The sequence below is a fragment of the Natator depressus genome, chromosome 6, assembly GCF_965152275.1.
Source record: "Natator depressus isolate rNatDep1 chromosome 6, rNatDep2.hap1, whole genome shotgun sequence".
Classification (NCBI taxonomy): Eukaryota; Metazoa; Chordata; order Testudines; family Cheloniidae; genus Natator; species Natator depressus.
Genome location: NC_134239.1, coordinates 13,247,863 through 13,267,192, shown reverse-complemented (window position 1 = coordinate 13,267,192; position 19,330 = coordinate 13,247,863). Strand labels below are relative to the sequence as shown.

The 19,330-nt window shown below is 50.8% G+C and overlaps 1 protein-coding gene across 1 annotated transcript; it reads right to left on the bottom strand.

The window, feature by feature from the left end:
• Positions 1 to 5,174: 5,174 nt before the first annotated feature.
• On the bottom strand, positions 5,175 to 19,298 carry LPXN (leupaxin). The gene is made up of 9 exons (XM_074956833.1): positions 19,199 to 19,298; positions 18,646 to 18,800; positions 18,239 to 18,294; positions 16,220 to 16,322; positions 15,424 to 15,606; positions 14,903 to 15,076; positions 14,671 to 14,752; positions 6,231 to 6,379; positions 5,175 to 5,872 (listed from the first exon to the last, which is right to left on the bottom strand). The coding sequence occupies exons 1-9, from the start codon at positions 19,209 to 19,211 to the stop codon at positions 5,606 to 5,608; spliced, it is 1,182 nt and encodes a 393-aa protein (XP_074812934.1). The 5' UTR covers positions 19,212 to 19,298; the 3' UTR covers positions 5,175 to 5,605.
• Positions 19,299 to 19,330: the final 32 nt, after the last annotated feature.

The window sequence follows — 19,330 nt, the reverse complement described above, 5'->3', positions numbered from 1 at the left end:
GGGTCATCCAGTCCTTTGTTCAAAGCTTCCTTAGAAAATCACAGTCCAGAGATGAGAAGAAGGAATGAAGACAAAGCAGTGATGTCATAGCTTGCAATTTATCACTCAGCCCATGTGCATGGAAACTTACTGGCCAACATGGAGTCCAGGGTCACATGATCATGGAAAGTTACTTGTAAAAGATGGTGTCTTAGGTCATATGTATTCATCACATATCCTTACATGCTTTGCTGAATCACAAAGTTACCATTAGGGGTGGCCAATGGCCCCACACTGTCTGAGGCATTTTCAGGAAGGGCTCATTGAAGAGCTGATTTCCCTTAATGGCCCATCATCACACAGATGGCCCACCAATCAGTGATGGCTAGTCTGAATGAAAATTTGCCTGGAGAGTGTCATCCAGCAACACAACACATGTTTGAGATACAAATACATAGCAAGTATTCATAACTTCAGATACACAGATGATACATGCATATAAACAGGATTGTCATATTTAGCAGATTGCAATTTTTCCAACTTTTTGCAACTGACATACTTGGTATCAGATTTAGTGCAATTATGCAACAGTAGTAATACATTAATGATTGGAACAGTAGTGTACACCTGGACATCATTCTTTTCTATACAGCATCACACAAGCAATGGGCTGGCCCCATCTGTAATTACCCAGGGGTCCAGGCAGGTATGCCCAGCCCACACTGCTGCACCTTCACTGCTCTGGGACCCAAGCTAGCTTGAGCGGCAGTCACACCCAATGATTGCGATCTAGACAATCCATATTAAAACTAGCTCAGGTACGTTAGCTCAAGCTGCCATCACATGCCATGATTGCAGTCTAGACATACCCAGAGCACATGATAATCCCTTCCCCAAAGAGCTCACACTCCAAATACACAATGGAAGGATCATTATCCCCAGTTAAAGATGGGGAGCTGATGCTAAGGGATTTGACCAAGGACATACAGAGAGTCTGGGGCAGAGCCCAGAAATGAAGCCAGCTCTTCAGCCTCTCGGGCCAGTCCCCTATCCACATGGCTGCCCTTGATCTCACATAGCTGTAGTGCACATTCCCATGAGCTGTCCAGCAGCTTTTCCATTAAAGATGCTCTTATATGGTGTCATGCAGGTTGCCCTGGGGTGCTGATCTTGGTCCATGCATGATGGGTAATGCTCAATAATCTCACTGAGGCAGAATGGGGTCCTTTCCCTAAGTCACCAGGGATGATGTTTCTGTTGTTATGCTGAATGTGCCCTGGCTAACGACTTTTCATCGACTGCCACAGCAGCTACGCGTGGTGGGATCTGCCTTAGGAACACAGGAACAATGGAGATGTTCCCACCCCATCCCTGTTATTTACATCTCTGTGGCGGTTGCTGCACACTGCTTATTGTCCAATAGTGGCGAGAGCACAGGGAATCGAAGACAGCAGGCTACAGAAAGGTCATGTCTTTCCCTGCTAGTGGGGCAGGAAGGTTCAGCACTGTGGGCACTAGAAGAGCAGCAGTAATACAAGCCTTCTATTGCGGCTTCCACCAGCTGTTTCCCCTTAGCTGGGTGCAGGCAGCAGATGCGTGGGCATCAGAATCCGTTGTGATGCAGATTAGCAAATGAGAATCTCATAGAAACTCTTCTCTCAAGATGACCTCTGAAAAGACAAGGGTTCACTGCACTCATTTCAGTATGGGCTGGCTGGGCCAGTGCCTTTATAGCCCAGACCCACCTCCCCTGCAGCAATCAGTGGAATGAAACTAACAGCTTTTATTGTTTGCAGCATAGAACACCTAAAGGCCCCAGCTGAGATCCAAATCCCACTGTGACAGGCACTGCACAGATCCCCACCAAGGCTGGGTCCCCATTGCACTAGGTGCTGGACAGACCCGATCAGGGATCCCCATTATGTCAGACACTGCACAGACCCTCATTGTGCCAGGCACTGTGCAGACACCTAGTATAAGGCTCTCCCTGCCCTGAAGAGCATACAGTCTAAACAGACAAAAGGGAAACTGAGGCAGAGGGCGATGCAATGACTTGCCCATAGTCACCCAGCAGGTCAGCAGCGGAGCTGAACTAGAACCCAGATCTCCCAGGTCTCTCATTTGCTGCCCCTATCATAACTAGACCTTCTAATTTGGTTACCTCTATTATTTACAGGCAGCCAAATCTCAAATCCAGCCCACGGGAGCTCAGGGCTGCCAGCAGAATTCCTCTCTGAGGCATGGTCACTTGTGCACTAACAGTGGGTAGCCACAGAGCTGTTGTGACCTGACCCAGAGAGGCCTGAGCAGGGATTTGTGTTTTACTACACCTGCAGGGCAGCTAGGCTGGTAAAAGGCAATGTATACACATGGGCAGAGGCCCCAGTGCTTATTGCTGGGCTGCTTCTGGCAGCAAGGTTACAGCAGCTAGGATGGTACCCAGGGAAGGAGGGCTGGAGATGTAACAAATGACAGGGTCTTTGTGTAGCTTCTAAAGGAGTTGACCACCCAGCCATGGTGGCCACCAGCTTTGGCTCCCAGACCCTGTCATGGTGGGCCAAGACCCATGCCCCCATCCCCAGCCTGAGCGCTCAATCCTTCTCCACATGCCCAATCTCATTAAAAGCCTGAAGCATCCCTGCTGTGATGGAACCGCTCCTCTTCCCCAGAGCACCATCCCTTTCCTCCACTGGCGGTTCTACTGCAACCTAAGTAGTAAGAGCTGTTCTCACTGAGGGAGGGTATGGGGCCCTGGTGCTGAGAAGCTGTAAGATCGGCACATGGCCTGTCCATAACCAGAATGGCCATTGCCATCCTTGCTCAGGGATATTGGACCTACGGGTGTTCTTCTCTCTCCACAGCATGGTTAGTCCAACTGGGCAAGCCTAGATCTGGCCTGATTCTCCACTCCTGAGCCTTCTGCAAAGGAGGGCTGAGAAGCCACCAGAGCAGAATGTCAGCAAGGGGAAGCCCAGATCCTCAAAGGCATTTAAGTGCCTAACTCCCACAGGAGGATCTGGTGCCTAAATGCTTATGCAGGGGGCATGGCAAGTGGAGAACCGTGCTCAGTGATTTTGGCTGCAATCTTCTTCCATGGCTGTTGATTGCATTCTGCTAAATTACCATCAGCCAGAATGGATTAGTCATGCCAGACCACAAACAGCAACTTCCAGGAGAGCAGCTAGCTACAACAGTTGTTCTGAGGCATGCAAAGTGGCTAGCAACAAGGAGGAGGCAGCCTGCTGTGGTTTGGTGCAGCAAGCGCTAGCTGGTAACACCTACCAAGGCATTTCCTGTTTATATGAGCAGCATAGGCCTGTGGGATGGCAGCTGGCCAGGTTGTGCTGTGTCAGAAAGACACAATTACAGAGAACTCTGATACCCAGGGCAGTTACAACAGGCAGAAATTTTCCATCAACATGAAAATTTGGGTTTTTAACTAGACTTTACCACCGCGCCCCCCCCCCCCGCCCCAAGGGTTTGCTTTCCTCACAATTTTTTGTCCAAAAACTTCCAATCCCCCAAATAATTTGATTCTGAAAAGCCGCTGTGGTGCCTCATGGGAGTTGTAGAGTGGGTACCTCATGCCATCATTCTTCTCTGCGGGTTGCGCTCCCCAGCTGGACTTCATAGAATCATAGAATCATAGAGGATTAGGGTTGGAAGAGACCTCAGGAGGTCATCTAGTCCAACCCCTCCTTGCTCAAAGCAGGACCTAAGCAGGACTTCACCTCCCATGATGCACCATGGCAACGCAACTGCTAGGATGCAACCACCTCCCCTCACCAAGAGGGGAGATTGTGGAGATCTTGGGAGATGTAAGTCCAACCAGGAGCCCAGTCTGTAGAAGAGGATGGGAGCAGGAGATACCCTGAACTACAGATCCCATGAGATACCGTGGCTTCACTGGGAGCAGGACTAGGTGCTCAGTTGGTGCTGGAGTCAAGCGTTAACCTCTCCAAAGATGGAAAGACAATGATGGAAGAAGCTGACGGACCCTGTTTACTGTTTATTTTGGTAGGTGGCTGTTTTGTTTTAATATCCCCAAAAAAGCTCACATGCAAACCATACCTCCGTCTTTCCCTGTGAGGAGAACATTATAACACCATTCTATAAAGCCCTGGGTGGTCTCATCTGATTACTGTGTGCAGCACTGGGCAACCCATCTCCAGAAGGATGTTGCCAAACTAGAGGGATTCAGAGAAGGGTGACAAGAATGATCAAGGGCCTGGAAACAATCTCTTAGGAAGGGAGACTGAAAAGATGGGGATTGTTACTTTAATGAGGAGCCAGGTAAGAGGGGACTGGATGGAACTGTATAAAATAATCAATGGTTTGGAGAAGGTAGATTGGGAGTTTCTATTCTTCCTGTCTCCTAACACAAGAACAAAGGGACAGTCAGTGAAATTGAAAAGTGGGAAATTCAAAAGGGAAATACTTTTTCATACAATGCGGAATTAGACTGTGGAACTCACTGCCATAGGAAGTCACTGATACCAAGAACGTAATTAGATTAAAAAAGGGAGTGGATATTTACACAGATAACAAGAATATCCAGAGTTAGACTAATTCATGATTACAAAAATATTGTGGAACACATTGGTTTAAGCTGATCTCTGACTATTAGAGACCAGAATGAAACTTGCTTTGAGCAGGGGATTGGACTAGATGACCTCCTGAGGTCTCTGCCAACCCTAATTTCTATGATTCTAATGCAAGGGGCAGATTATCCCATAGCTTCTACTGCAGGGTTCTTACACTTTCCTTTGCAGCATCTAGTACTGCCAATGTTGGAGACAGGAGACTGGGCTAGATGGATGTGGGAGTCTGATCAGGTTGGGCCGTTCCTAGAGGAGCCCAAAATGGAAATGTGGATGTGATGGCTCAGGAACAGAAAATAAAGAAGGATTTTGCTAATGAAAGGGACATGTCAGTTGCTGGATGGACCCAAGCCTTTACATGTAGCAATGAGCTCGTTCTATGTTAACCTGCTCCCCCAAAACTGAAAGGTTCTATCCCACCTCTTGACCCCACTGTGTTTGTTCTTTATCCTTATTGTTCCACTCTGAGGTGAAATCCAGGGATGCCGCTTCGGAAGCCTCAGAATCAATCCCTCCCCTCCCCCCACATCCCTGTCCAAACCTATATGCAGAACCAACCACAGAGAATACTAAGATGTTTATTTCTGGGCAGCGCCCTCATCCAGTTACATTTACCATGAGTATAGCTCAAAGGTGAGAACAGAGGAGCAGGTGAAATCGTGCATTGGAGGGGAGAGAAGCAGAGCACAGCCTGAAGGAGCAGAACGTCCAGGAAGGGATGATCAAGGGGCAGGGGCAGGTTCCTGGGAAGGAGACCGCAGTGGCTGTCACTGGGGAGGGAACCCCGCTCTCTCCAAACATATTGGGCCAGACCTTCAGCTAATATTTACCAGAAAGGACATCAATGGAGTGCTATTGATTTAAACAATCAGTGGTTCAGGCCCATTGAAGGAGGCTGCTCTTTGTTGACTCTGGCCTGTGGTCCCTCTCCCTGTACCTCAGCCTCTGGCTAAGGATGTCAGAGGGGGCTGTCCCACAGAGCCAGTTTTGGTACTTAGCCCCCTCCCCTCGGGCCAGCGCAGAAGTCACACAAAGAGCTTGCCGTAGCAGGCGTGGCAGTAGGCTTTGTCACCATGGTCCCGGAAGGTGCCCTTCTGCAGCTGGCTCAGGCAGAAGGCACAGATGAAGTGCTCGGGGTGGAACCGGTGCCCCATGGCACTGATGCAGCGCCCGGTGATGGGCTTCCCACAGCCATGGCACACCGAGCCCTGGCGCTGGTGGAAGTGAAGCTCGCAGTAGGGGCGGCCGTCTAGCTCGAAGAAGGAGCCGGTGGTGAAGCTGCTGAAACAGTCCTAAGGGAGGGGGAAGGAGCATTGAGACCTCATCCCTAACTAAGCACCTTGCCAACCTGCATATGGTGTTCTGCCCCTCACCCATCTGGCCCCCATATGGGCCCTGCTCCCTTGCCCATCCAGCCACCATATGGGACCCAGTCCCCTCACCTATCTAGCCCCTGGCTCCTCTACCCTGGTGCTTCACCCAGCCATCCCCGATAAGGGAGCTGGAATCACACTCAGCTGCTATAGAGGTTCTTAGTGCTCCATAGGGGAGAAACTCCTGACCCTCACCTGGCCATGCCCTGCATCATCTTCCTGAAGATTAAAGCCCAGGTGTCCCTCCAGCCCCCTGCGTGGGACTCCGCACACTCACCCCACACACAAAGCACTCGGGGTGCCAGACGCCCTGGAGCGCGGACAGGTAGTTATCCATCACAGGCCGCTCACAGGCTCTGCATTTAGGAGAGAACATGGCCAGGAAGTCCTTCTGGCAGTACGGCTTCCCGTTCTTCTCATGGAAACCTGCGGAGGCAAGCAGGGAGAAGACATCCATGAAGTGCACCTGAATCCCAATGGGAGGACACAGAGAGGGACCCTTCCTGCCAAGCTCCAAACCTACCCCAGGGAGCCGGAGAACGTACCTGAGTTACACTGCCCACTCTGATTCATGCTGGGCCTGGACAACAAACACTGTGCACGGATATTCCCCTTTAAGATGCAAATTTCTCACAGTCACACTCCTGCTTTCCTTCTCATTTGCTCCCCCTGTGGCCAAACTTGGGAATTACAGGGAGAGATTCTCACTGGTCCCTAGGGCCCAGATTTTCAAAGGCATTTAGACATTGTTGTCTTCAGTGTTGTGATGACTAACTGATTTAGGAGCCTAAATGCCTTTTGAAAATGAGATTTTAGTTCCTAAATCAGTCAGGCATTGCACACTCTGGGGCTAATATGAGGGGGAAAGGAGTCCAGGAAAGCTGGCTGTATTTTAAAGAAGCCTTATTGAGGGTGCAGGAACAAACCATCCTGATGTGCAGAAAGAATAGCAAATATGGCAGGCAACGAGCTTGGCTTAACAGTGAAATCTTTGGTGAGCTTAAACACAAAAAGGAAGCATACAAGAAGTGGAAACTTGGACAGATGACTAGGGAGGAGTATAAAAATATTGCGTGAGCATGCAGGGGTGAAATCAGGAAGGCCAAAACACAACTGGAGTTGCAGCTAGCAAGGGATGTGAAGCGTAACAATAAGGGTTTCTACAGGTATGTTAGCAACAAGAAAAAGGTCAGGGAAAGTGTGGTACCCTTAATGAATGGGGGAGGCAACCTAGTGACAGATGATGTGGTAAAAGCTGAAATATTCAATGTTTTTTTTGCCTCATTCTTCACAGACAAGGTCAGCTCCCAAACTGCTGTCCTGGGCAACACACTGTGGGGAGGAGGTGAGCAGCCCTCAGTGGTGAAAGAACAGGTTAAGGACTATTTAGAAAATCTGGACATGCACAAGTCCATGGGTCCAGATATAATGCATCCAAGGGTGCTGAGGGAATTGGCCGATATGATTGCAGAGCCATTGGCCATTATATTTGAAAACTTGTGGTGATCGGGGGAGGTGCCGGATGATTGGAAAAAGGCAAATATAGTGCTCATCTTTAAAAAAGGGAAGAAGGAGAATCCAGGGAACTACAGACTGGTCAGCCTCACCTCAGTCCCTGGAAAAATCATGGAGCAGATCCTCAAGGAATCCATTTTGAAGCACTTGGAGGAGAGGAAGGTGATCAGGAACAGTCAACATGGATTCACCAAGGGCAAGTCATGCCTGATCAATCTGATTCCCTTCTATGATGAGATAACTGGCTCTGTGGATATGGGGAAAACAGTGGACGTGATATATCTTGACTTTAGCAAAGCTTTTGATACGGTCTCCCACAGTATTCTTGTCAGCAAGTTAAAGAAGTATGGATTGGATGAATGGACTATAAGGTGGATAGATTGTCGGGCTCAACAAGTAGTGATCAACAGCTCGATGTCTAGTTGGCAGCCGGTATCAAGTGGAGTGCCCCAGGGATCGGTCGTGGGGCCGGTTTTGTTCAATATCTTTATTAATGATCTGGATGATGAGATGGATTGCACCCCCAGCAAGCTCACAGATGACACTAAGCTGGAGGGATAGGTAGATATGCTGGAGGGTAGGGATAGGATCCAGAGTGACCTAGACAAATTGGACGATTGGGCCAAAAGAAATCTGTTGAGGTTCAACAAGGACAATGCAGAGTCCTGCACTTAGGACGGAAGAATCCCATGCACCGCTACAGGCTGGGGACCGACTGGCTAAGCAGCAGTTCTGCAGAAAAGGACCTGGGGATTACAGTGGACAAGAAGCTGGATATGAGTCAGCAGTGTGCCCTTGTTGCCAAGAAGGCAAACGGCATATTGGGCTGCATTAGTAGGAACATTGCAGCAGATCGAGGGAAGTGATTATTCCCCTCTATTCGGCACTGGTGAGGTCACATCTGGAGTATTGTGTCCAGTTTTGGGCCCCCCACTACAGAAGGGATGGGGACAAATTGGAGAGAGTCCAGTGGAGGGCAACCAAAATGATTAGGGGGCTGGGGCATATGACTTACAAGGAGAGGCTGAGGGAACTGGGGTTATTTAGTCTGCAGAAGAGAAGAGTGAGGGGGGATTTGATAGCAGCCTTCAACTACCTGAAGGGGGGTTCCAAAGAGGATGGAGCTCAGCTGTTCTCAGTGGTGGCAGATGCCAGAACAAGGAGCAATGGTCTCAAGTTGCAGTGTGGGAGGTCTAGGTTGTATATTAGGAAACACTATTTCACTAGGAGGGTGGTGAAGCACTGGAATGGGTTCCCTAGGGAGGTGGTGGAATCTCCATCCTTAGAGGTTTTTAAGGCCCGCCTTAACAAAGTCTTGGCTCGGATGATTTAGTTGGTGTTGGTCCTTCTTTGAGCAGGGGGCAGGGCTGGCCTTACCATGAGGTGAACTAAGGCGGCTGCCTCAGGTGCCAGACTGTGGCGGGGAGAGGAGGGTGCCACTAGGACCCCAAGCGTAGAAAATTGTGTCTGCTGCTGGTGCATGTGTATTCTCTCTGCTCTAGATGCACAGAGATGGTGGAGTGCTGTGCTGGAGGAAGGAGGGCACTAGAGGCATAACAGGCAGGCAAGAGAGAAGGTGAGAGAGAATAACAGAAAGCAGCAGGAGCTGCAGAGAGAGAGAGAGGAGAAGGAGCCTCTTATGTATCTCTTTAGCACCCCCAGGAGCCTGGACTGATTAACACCACCTTCTCAGGGAGCTTCCTGTTTCCTGCTGCTTCCCTGAACCCACTTGAGGAGAACAGGCAGTCAACTGAAGTAGCAGGAGCCAGTTAGACCCTTAAGACACTGATATCTTTCCTCACTCAGGCCCTGCTACCAACCTGCTTATTTGTCCCCTTCAATTGAGTGTTGAGAGCCACTATAGTTGGCACAGAATAGCAGTCAAGAGTGAAAGAAGAAAACACCCCTCTGGGGCAGCATTCAGAAAAATAAAGCAAGCGAAGGAAGCTTTTCTATCTAAGCAGGAAGGAGCTCTCCTGAGATACATAGACACAAACGTTCACGGTGAGCCTTCCGGCCCCAGTGAGGATGTGAGTGGTGAGGAGATGCCTGATCTTCCAGTTAGTCAGAGTGCAGGTGACCTGGCAGCTACTGCAGCATCCATATCTCCATCTCAAATGGATGTAACCATGCACATTCCTGAAGAAAAGTGTAGATCAGAGAAGAGTGTGGAGGAGGTGCAAGAAACAGCTGCTGCTGAGTTTAGTTTCTTAAGTTTAGATGATCCAGGACTGTGGACCCACTGGAGCAGTAGCCCGAGGGACTTCCTTGTACTGCATGGGCCACAGCAAGTGAAAAACTTCATGTTCCCCAAAGACAATGAAAATAGAAGTTTCCATCCAACACATTACTGGCGTGAAATCCCCAATGGTGACAAAGTGGAGGGGCCATGGCTTATGTACTCAAAACCCCAGAATGCTGCATGCTGTTTTTGTTGCAAACTCTTCCAGTCTAATGTTCCAGCCACACTGGGTTCTATAGGAACAAAGGACTGGAAAAATCTGGCTAGAATTCTGGCATGCCATGAGAAGGCAGCAAATCACCAGAGAGCATTCCATAGGTGGAAAGAGCTTGAGATGAGACTAAGGTTAAAGGCCACCATAGATGATCAACATCAAGAGAAGATTGCATCAGCGTCTCTTTACTGGCAAAATGTTCTGAAAAGGCTCATTGCCATTGTGGGAATGCTTGCTACCAAAAACCTAGCACTGCGTGGCACTTCAGATCAGCTGTAGGTGCCAAACAATGGAAACGTCCTTAAAATTGTGGAGCTGATGGCTGAGTTTGATGTTGTACTCCAGGAGCATCTAAGAGTCACCACCCAAGAAATGTAAACACACCACTACCTTGAAAAAATAATTCAAAATGAGATCATACAGTTACTGGCAACAAAAGTCAAACAGAAGATTGTGGCAGATCTGAAGTCAGCAAGATATTACTCTGTTATTCTGGACTGCACACCTTACATCAGCCATATGGAACAATTTACTTTAATGGTGCGTTTTGTAACAACAACAGAACGTAGTGAAAACGTCCCTACAATGGTGACTGTCAGAGAGCATTCTCTAGAATTTATTTACATTGATGACACTACAAGAGCTGGTATGACAAATGTGCTTCTTAAAAAGCTACGGGAATTGCGATAGCTGACATGAGAGGTCCGGGCTACGATAATGGTGCCAATATGAGAGGAAAGAACAGGAGTTCAGACACAGATCCGAGAGTTAAACCCTCGAACTTTTTTTGTCCCATGCAGTTCTCATTCATTGAACTTGGTGGTCAGTGGTGCAGCATCAGTTTCTAGTGAGGCTGCTGAATTTTTTACTGTAATTCAAAGCATCTATGTATTTTTCTCTGCATCAACTAATCGATGGCAAATTTTGAAGCAACATCTGGGAACATCCTCTCTGACACTGAAACCACTGAGTGCCACACGATGGGAAAGTTGAGTGGAGGCGATAAAGCCTATCAAACACCAAATTGGGAAGATAGATGACGCCATAGTTGCCATTATGGAGGCTAATGCTATGATAGGAACTGTTTGTGGGAGAACAGTAGCAGAGGGAAATGGAATCACCAGAAACACACATAATTCCAAATTTCTGCGTGGCTTAGTGTTGTGGCACGACATACTGTTTGAAATAAATGTTGTAAGCAAGACACTCCAAGGTGTTGACCTTGATATATCCGGAGCAATGGAACAACTGGACAAAGCAAAGTCATACCTGCAGTCTTACCGGTCAGATGAGGGATTTCAAAACGTTCTGAAGAGCGCACAGAAGTTGGCAGAGGAACTTCACACTGAAGCGATTTTCCCACCCGTTCAAGAATACAAGAGTCACCGATGAAGACGACATTTTGATTATGGGACATGGGATAATCCCATAAGAGACCCCAAACAACAATTCCAAGTTGAATTCTTTAACCAGGTGCTAGATTGTGCAATACAGTCAGTTGAAGAACGTTTCATGCAGCTCAAGGAACACAGCACTATATTTGGGATGTTGTATGATATTCCAAAATTCCTCACTATACCTGAAGACGACCTACACCAGCAATACAGGGCACTAGACAGTGTTGACACATGATGACATGCGTGATATTGATGCGAGTGATTTAGGTGATGACCTGAAAGCCCTTTCAATATACATTTCAGCAGGATCAACTCCAAAGGCTGTTCTGGAATATATGTGCACAAATAAGATGACCACCCTCTTTCCAAATGCTTTTGTTGCTCTGCACATACTTCTAACACTTCCTGTAACAGTTGCCAGTGAAGAACTTCTTAAAGTTAATAAAAACACATCTACGCCCCACAATGACATAGGAGAGGCTGGTCGGCCTTGCAACCATCTCAATAGAGCATGAGCTGGCCCAGACTGTGGACCTTCAGGAAGCAGTTCAAATCTTTGCAACCAAGAAGGCACGGAAAGCACCACTTTGATTTTTCAAACAGATAAAAATGCCAGTGTTTACTATGCAGACAAGAAAAGTTACATTTGCTGTTCAGGCATTTGAAAGTTAAGTGTTACTTAAAATTTTTGAACAAGGCATTTTAAGTTGTTAGTTCTCCTTTATTGGGGTAGGTAGCAGAACAGTACCATGAGATGAGTAGAACAGGAAGAAGGCAGAATTGAGACTTTTCAAAGTTTTGGCCCAAGCGAGGAGGTATGGGGGCATCATTTGAGCTCCCCGCCTCAGGTGCCAAAATGTTGTGGGCCAGCCCTGGCAGGGGGTTGGACTAGATGACCTCCTGAGGCCTCTTCCAACCCTGATCTTCTAGGATTCTATGAACGCTGAGCACAGCAATGCCTGAAATACCTTTAAAAATCTGAGCCCATGGGATGTTGCTTTATGACTTTCCCTGTCGTTGCTGAGAACTCTCTTAGAGAATTGCCCTGTCTTGCAGAGGAAGGCTGGGTTTGTGCTTACAGCCTTGCACTGGGCCCTCAAATTTGGATCCAGTGCCCAGCTCTGTCACAGACTCCCTGTGTGACCTTGACATGTCACTTCTCTACGGACCTGAGTTCCCCTTCTATAAAATGAAGATAACAAACCTTCCATTCTCCCAATCTTTGTCTTGTCTACTTAGCCGAGAAGCTCTTTAGGGCCAGGACTTTCTCTCACTGTGTCTGTGCAGTGCCCAATGCAATGGGACCCTGATCTCAGCTGGGGCAGGGCCTGTCTCTCACTGTGTGTCTGGGCAGTTCCTGGCATGATAGGGCCCTGATCTCAGCTGGGGCAGGGCCTGTCTCTCGCTGTGTCTGGGCAGTGCCTGGCACGATGGGACCCTGATCTCAGCTGGGGCAGAGCCTGTCTCTCGCTGTGTCTGGGCAGTGCCTGGCACGATGGGACCCTGATCTCAGCTGGGGCAGGGCCTGTCTCTCGCTGTGTGTCTGTGCAATGCCTAGCACAACAGGGCCCTGATCTCAGCTGGGGCAGGGCCTGTCTCTCGCTGTGTCTGGGCAGTGCCTGGCACGATGGGACCCTGATCTCAGCTGGGGCAGAGCCTGTCTCTCGCTGTGTCTGGGCAGTGCCTGGCACGATGGGACCCTGATCTCAGCTGGGGCAGGGCCTGTCTCTCGCTGTGTGTCTGTGCAATGCCTAGCACAACAGGGCCCTGATCTCAGCTGGGGCAGGGCCTGTCTCTCGCTGTGTGTCTGGGCAGCGCCTGGCACAACAGGGCCCTGATCTCAGCTGGGGAAGGGCCTGTCTCTCGCTGTGTCTGGGCAGCGCCTGGCACGATGGGGCCCTGATCTCAGCTGGAATCTCTAGGTGTTACCATAATAATAAATAATAGTAAAGGCAGAAGGTGGATTCCTAGAACAAACCAGACATCCCTAAATGCAGGAATTCAAATTCAACCCAGCAGTCAAGGAGCTGAGTTAGACAATCTCATGACAACGGAGTGTGCTACAAGAGATGGGTGCAGGCAGAACTGGCTGCCACCTGTAGGGACTGAGCTGGGATAAGACAAGATCACTGTGCCAGGAATAGTATTGGGATAATGGAAGAGGTCCGAGTTAGCATCATGGCCCCATTGTACTGGGCATCATACAATACTGTGCACAGTCCCTGCTCCGGTGAATAAGCAGCCTATCGCTAGCCAAACTCCTCAAACTTAGCACTAACAAGAAGTCACTGATGTGGGGAGAGAGGCCCCCAGAGAACAAAGACAGGATGCAGGAGGGGACAAAGAAAGAACCGGCCCCAAGAGGGGCTGGGGCCTGAACTCATCAGTTAAACTTTCCACAACACTGCTATAATTAGCAGCGTGGGAATGAGCGAGTGGGAATGAGAGAGGCCCTCGGCACCGGCTCTCTCTCAGGTGTCAATTACTGAGCAGGCCTGGCGGGAACACAGCCACTGAGTGACTGCCTAGAAAACCAGTCCCCTGGTAGGAACGGAGTGCTTTTGCTCTGGCTGCCTGGGGAAATTAATGAGCACCTACCATGGGCGGCCCAGCAAGCAAGCAATTAACACACACGCACACTGCACAGGGACAGGATGGGGCCTTAAAGGGGAACTGATGGCAAAATGCATAGATGGACAATTGCTGCTGCTGTGGGGATTTTGTGCCACTGTCTGGGCTGTGAGCAAGTGGTCACCAGGGTTGTTACAGGTGCCGCTGTGCCACCATGACACAGTTAAACACTGTCTGTGTGACAACTATAGGAAATAGTAACCAGCACTCCACACTGGTGCTAACGGCCGGAGCTCTGGCCCCAAAGTCTGCATCCTGTAGGGCCTCAGAGGGAGGGAATCTATTCATATGACTGAGCACTTTAGCAGTGAGTGCCCAGCGAAATGACTGCTCCCTTCCAGAATTGTCCCTGATCTGTGCACCTGACAGAATCACAACTCACGACTGGAGGCCCAGGATTGGAATAGCAGGAGGGTGGGGAACCCAAGTAAGGAATATGGGGAACTGGCAGAGGTGTAGGGGAAGCCCAGAGCTAAGATAGTAGGCAGTTGCAGTCAGGATTGAGGGGCATGGGCAGAGCGGAGGCGGGGATAACAGGGAGAGAGAGAGAGTTGAGGGCGGGGATAACAGGGGCCTGCAGGTCGGAATTGAGGGGGGGGGAGCTTTTGGGGAGAGGCCAGGGCTGGAATAGCAGCGGGACTGTGGGTCAAGACAGAGGCCTAGATCCCCGTGGAATCCCGACTTTCTACGTATGGCAGGAGAAGAGCAGGGGACGCACCATCATTGCTGAACACCTTCCCACAGTGAGCACAGAAGAAGTGTTCCGGGTGCCAAGTCTTGTCCATGGCCGTCAGAACTTTCTGCAAAGAGAATGAAGTGACTGGGGTGTGCACTATCGGCAGAGAGCTACGAGAGGAGAGGGGCAAGGAAAAGCAGCCTCCTGGTTAATCCAACCAGGAACCTTCCCTGGCAGGAGTTAGAACCAGGAGGGCAGAGTCAGCTCTATTTACCTCCAGGATGGGCCCGGCACAGTAGGCACAGCGGGGGGAGAAGAGCTGGTGATAATCCTCCTGGCAGTACGCCAGGCCGCCTCGCTCGTAGAAAGCGCTGGAGCCCATCTCCTGTCCGCACTGGGTGCAGGTGAAGTGCTCGGGATGCCACGTCTTTCCCAGAGCAGTGATCATCTAGAGACAGGACAAAACCCTGGAAGTCTTTGCCCAGAGAATCTCCGCCACTGAGCCCATTGGTACATGGGGGACCCAGCAGTCTGGGGAAGCCATGATAGGAATAGGGACCCTCGCATGGTCCTAGAGATGGTGGCTGAGACAGCAGGAGACTCAGCTGTTATAGGACTTTCTGGGGAGAAAGAGATCCCCTCACCTAAAGGAGGGACTGGGGGAAACATACTGTCTGACCAAGCAGATCTTATAGCTCTGAGCAATCAAGAGTGGAAGGAGCCAACCCTGGTGAGACAGAGGGACACACATATAGACTGACAGACAGCCGCAGGGTCCATGCCATCCCCTCTCACCTTTCCAGCGATGGGTTTGCGGCAGGAAGCACAGTTGCCCTTAGGCACGGCAGTGATGCCGAGGTCCTGCAGCTCTTGCGTCAGGTCCCCCAGCATGCTCTCAAGGGTGCTGCCGGGACTTGGCCCCACTGCTGATGGCCCCTTGGCACGTTCCGGTTCTACAGCAGAACCCACCGCTGAGATCTGCCACAAAGGAGGAGACCAGGCCGTGAGAATGTTCGGCTTCATGTTCCCGCCAGGGGCTCGGCCCTACAGCTCCCCCCTTTTCCCCTCACCTAGGGAGCTGTTTCTACTGCACATGGGACCCACCAACAGAAGAACGCCAGGCTTTGCCATTGCCGGCTGGAACGTGGGACGGGGGCAGTGCCAGGTTGCCAATGGCACCCATGGTGCCATGGTGCTGGGCCCACACTCAGAAGGGGCCCCAGCGCCCAGACCATGGCCCTGCTCCCCCACTCCACCTGCGTGCCATCCCGAGGCCCTGTCCCCACTTGGCCTCTTCCCCACCGCAGGCCCCACCCGCCACTCATTCCTCTCCACCCCCTCCCGCCCTGTGCAAGTGGTGGGCGGAGCCTCAGGGGATGAGTCTTGAGTGGGGGTGTGGTCTCAGGGCAGAGTGAGGGGCAGAATGGGAGGGTGGGCCACGGCCCAGCAGTGCTGGGCCCACAAAAGTTTAATTCAGCCCTGGGCAGGGGCCATTCCCAAGGAAGAGCCCAAGGCCTGCATCTCAACTGAAGCTTTGCAAAGTGGTGCCCCTGGTTCTTCCGGAGGAGGGGGTTGCGTGGCCAGGACTCACCTTGGACTGCATCTGGCCCAAATGGGATAAAAGCTCATCCAGCTGCTGAGCAGCCGTCGGGGGGGGAGGGGAAAGAAGCGACAGCTGCGGAGTTGGAACCTCACTGCGGGTAGAAGAGAGACATCCGTGTCAAAGAGAGTAGGTCACTGCTTCAACCCCACCATGAGCCCCCTTTACCCAGCTCCCAGCAGCCAGACCCACCCTGCCACCACCAGACCACAGGAACACCAAAGCGTTCACTGGAAGCATGGTGCTCACCCCAGTGAGCATGGAAGTAGAGCAGGGTGTGAGGGACACCCCTAGAGAAGGGAAACAAACGCATCTCCCCATCATCAGTTATCGTCTGATCCCTAGAGCAGATGCTGGGTGTTCCTGTTCAGGAACAGAATTAAGATAAACTGAATTAAGGGCACTTTAATTCTGAATGAGACGATCCACACAGGGGTTTAATGAGGTTAAACTAACCCACTTTAAAAGGTCATTTAGATGAGCTTTCCTAAGTGTCCCCACGTAGACAGGCATTAAATACAGTCAGGGACTTGTGAGTGGAGGGCAGGGCAGGTGGGGATGTGTCTGGGGAGGGAGCTGTGGAGTTTAGGAAAGGTTTCCCCCAATAGCCAGTCAGAGAGCAATGGCCCACTGAACTAGTGGCAGGGAGGGAGGGGTGGAGTCAGATCTGGGTGTTTGGAGGGGGAGGAGTATAACCAGCAACTAGTGGAGGAGGAAGGAGAGGAAAGGATTAGTAATTGGAGAGAGGGTCAGTGGAGAGGTTCGGGGGTATTCTACCCAGGTACCACCCCCTTAGCCAAGCCTTTCCCACACATCCAGGTACCCTCCCCTTAGCCAAACCACACCCACACACCCAGGTACCACCCCCTTAGCCAAGCCACACCCACACACCCAGGTACCACCCCTTTAGCCAAGACACTCCCACACACCCAGCTGCCCTTCCTTTAGCCAAACCATGCCCACACACCCAGGTACCAATCCCTTATCCAAGCGACTCCCACACACCCAGATACCATCCCCTTACCAATCCAGAGACCATCCCCTTACCCAACCAGGCCTACAGACTCCCCAGCCGCCACCCCCTTAACCAAACCCCTCTCACACCCTAAGTACCACCCACAGACTTCCAGTAACTGGATATTTCTTGTACAACGGTCAGCAATGACGTAAAGAACAATATGACATTTAAATCATTATTAAGCTCCCGATTCAACTGTTTTAATCAAAGATTGTAAGGCCTTCAGGCTAGAGGCCTTTTTGCCATGTGTACAGCAGTTAGCGCAATGAGGCGATCCTGATTGAAACCTCTGCTACCCCAATACAAATATATAATTAACCCACTAGTACAGCTCCCTTCTAGCCCACCCTGTGCCACACTTCACACCAGGGAGCCGAGGACACTTGGGCACACAGGCACCAACTGGTAGCTTGGTGCAGTTTTGCTGCTCTGTGGTCACTACTACCAGTCCACTGGTTGTAAGCAGAGGTTGTGGATTCTCTCCACCTCCTGTGGGGGGTGTTAAGTCCCTTGATTTGCATACTGGCAGATCCACAGGTAACTCCTCTGCACCACCGTGTCATCAACCCCCTTCTCCACGCTGGCAGTTCTGCCATGTTTAGGCCTTTCTATGCCCTGGGATGGGGTATTATTTCCATGCCCTGGGATGGGGCATTATTCGTTATTTATTATTACCCCCTGCCTGCCTGCAGCCTCAGCCCTGAATTGGGTCCTGTTCAGACTGAGATGGGCGCAACCAGAAGGGTTGGAAACTTCTTTTTGACCCATGCTTAGACCCTGCAGAAACTGACGAGGCCACCAGAGAAGGGCTGGTATGGGCAGTACCACCTCAAACCGGCTCTGTCCTGCCGTGGCAGGGGATCAGGGTAGGTTAATTTTTCATTAAGCATCATGGGGGAGCAGGCATTTGTAGGAAGCAGTGCTGAGGAGATACAGATGGGTGTACTGGAAGGATCAATAAAACAGCTTTCCCTCCCCGGTACAGCATTTACCTGTAGACATTTTTGTCATCTGATTCCTGGAGCCAAGTACTTAATGCAGGCTGTACCTGGAAACAGAAAGAGCAAGGGATATACAAAGAAAGCAGCCCATTTCCTTATACCCAGTCCAGTTATACTGTATTTCCAGATCCTGCCTTACTGTGAACATGGCTAATTAAGGAGAATTAGTGGTTAATTGATCATCGGGAAATCCCTTTTCCACTCTCGGCATTCTCCTAAATTATAGTCAGGAGGGGCTGGATGGGCCTGTAACATCTCTAGGGCACAGATGTAACTGTCTGAGTGGGACAACCTTCATGTGCTGAGTTCTGCAGAGTCTCAACCTCCCTGTTGTAGAGGATGGATTTCTGCCGGGTACCTTGTGTGTAGGCAGCCCCGACAGGCACTGAAGGGAATACCTTATGGGTCCCTGAGGTGACTAGTTTCTCGTTCTGGACAGCGTCTGTCTCAGGCACTGCTGCGGCTGGTCTCTGCTCACTGGAGCCATGTGTCAGAAGGGAGTAGTCCCCTTTGGGCTCCTTAGAGCTTTCTTCCAGTTCTGCCAGCAAAGCATCTGAACAAGAAAACCGGTTAGAGACAAAAAATATAAACTGCGCCTGCCACACAGGACACACAACACTCCCCCCAGTGCTCTCTCCCCACACCAGCACCGGGGCCCCAACCTGCCACAGGAGGGGTGCCCCTCCCCTGGCCCCAACTCAGCCTGTGGCCTGGACCAGCTGTGGCCTGAGCAGCCCAGCCCCGGCACGGCCGGCCTGCTCCGGCCACACCTGGGTCTGGGCCGCTCCGGGGTCAGGCCGCGCTGTGCCACCCCGGCCACGCCTAGGGCCGGGCCGCTCTGGCCGCGACAGATCCAGGGCTGGACTAGGTGGTGTCAGCATCAAACCCAATTTGGGGGCCTAACTCAAGAGTCCACTCCTTGCTCTTCCATTGGAAGGGGGATTCACTTACCCAAGTCGTCCATTGCACTAAGCCCTCTCTCCCCTTTGCTCCAAGGAGGAGAGCGAAGATGTGTGGGGTGGCAGGATCACAGGGGAAATGAGCGAGGCAATGAGCGAGAGGCTCCTGCAGACTCTTTCAGTT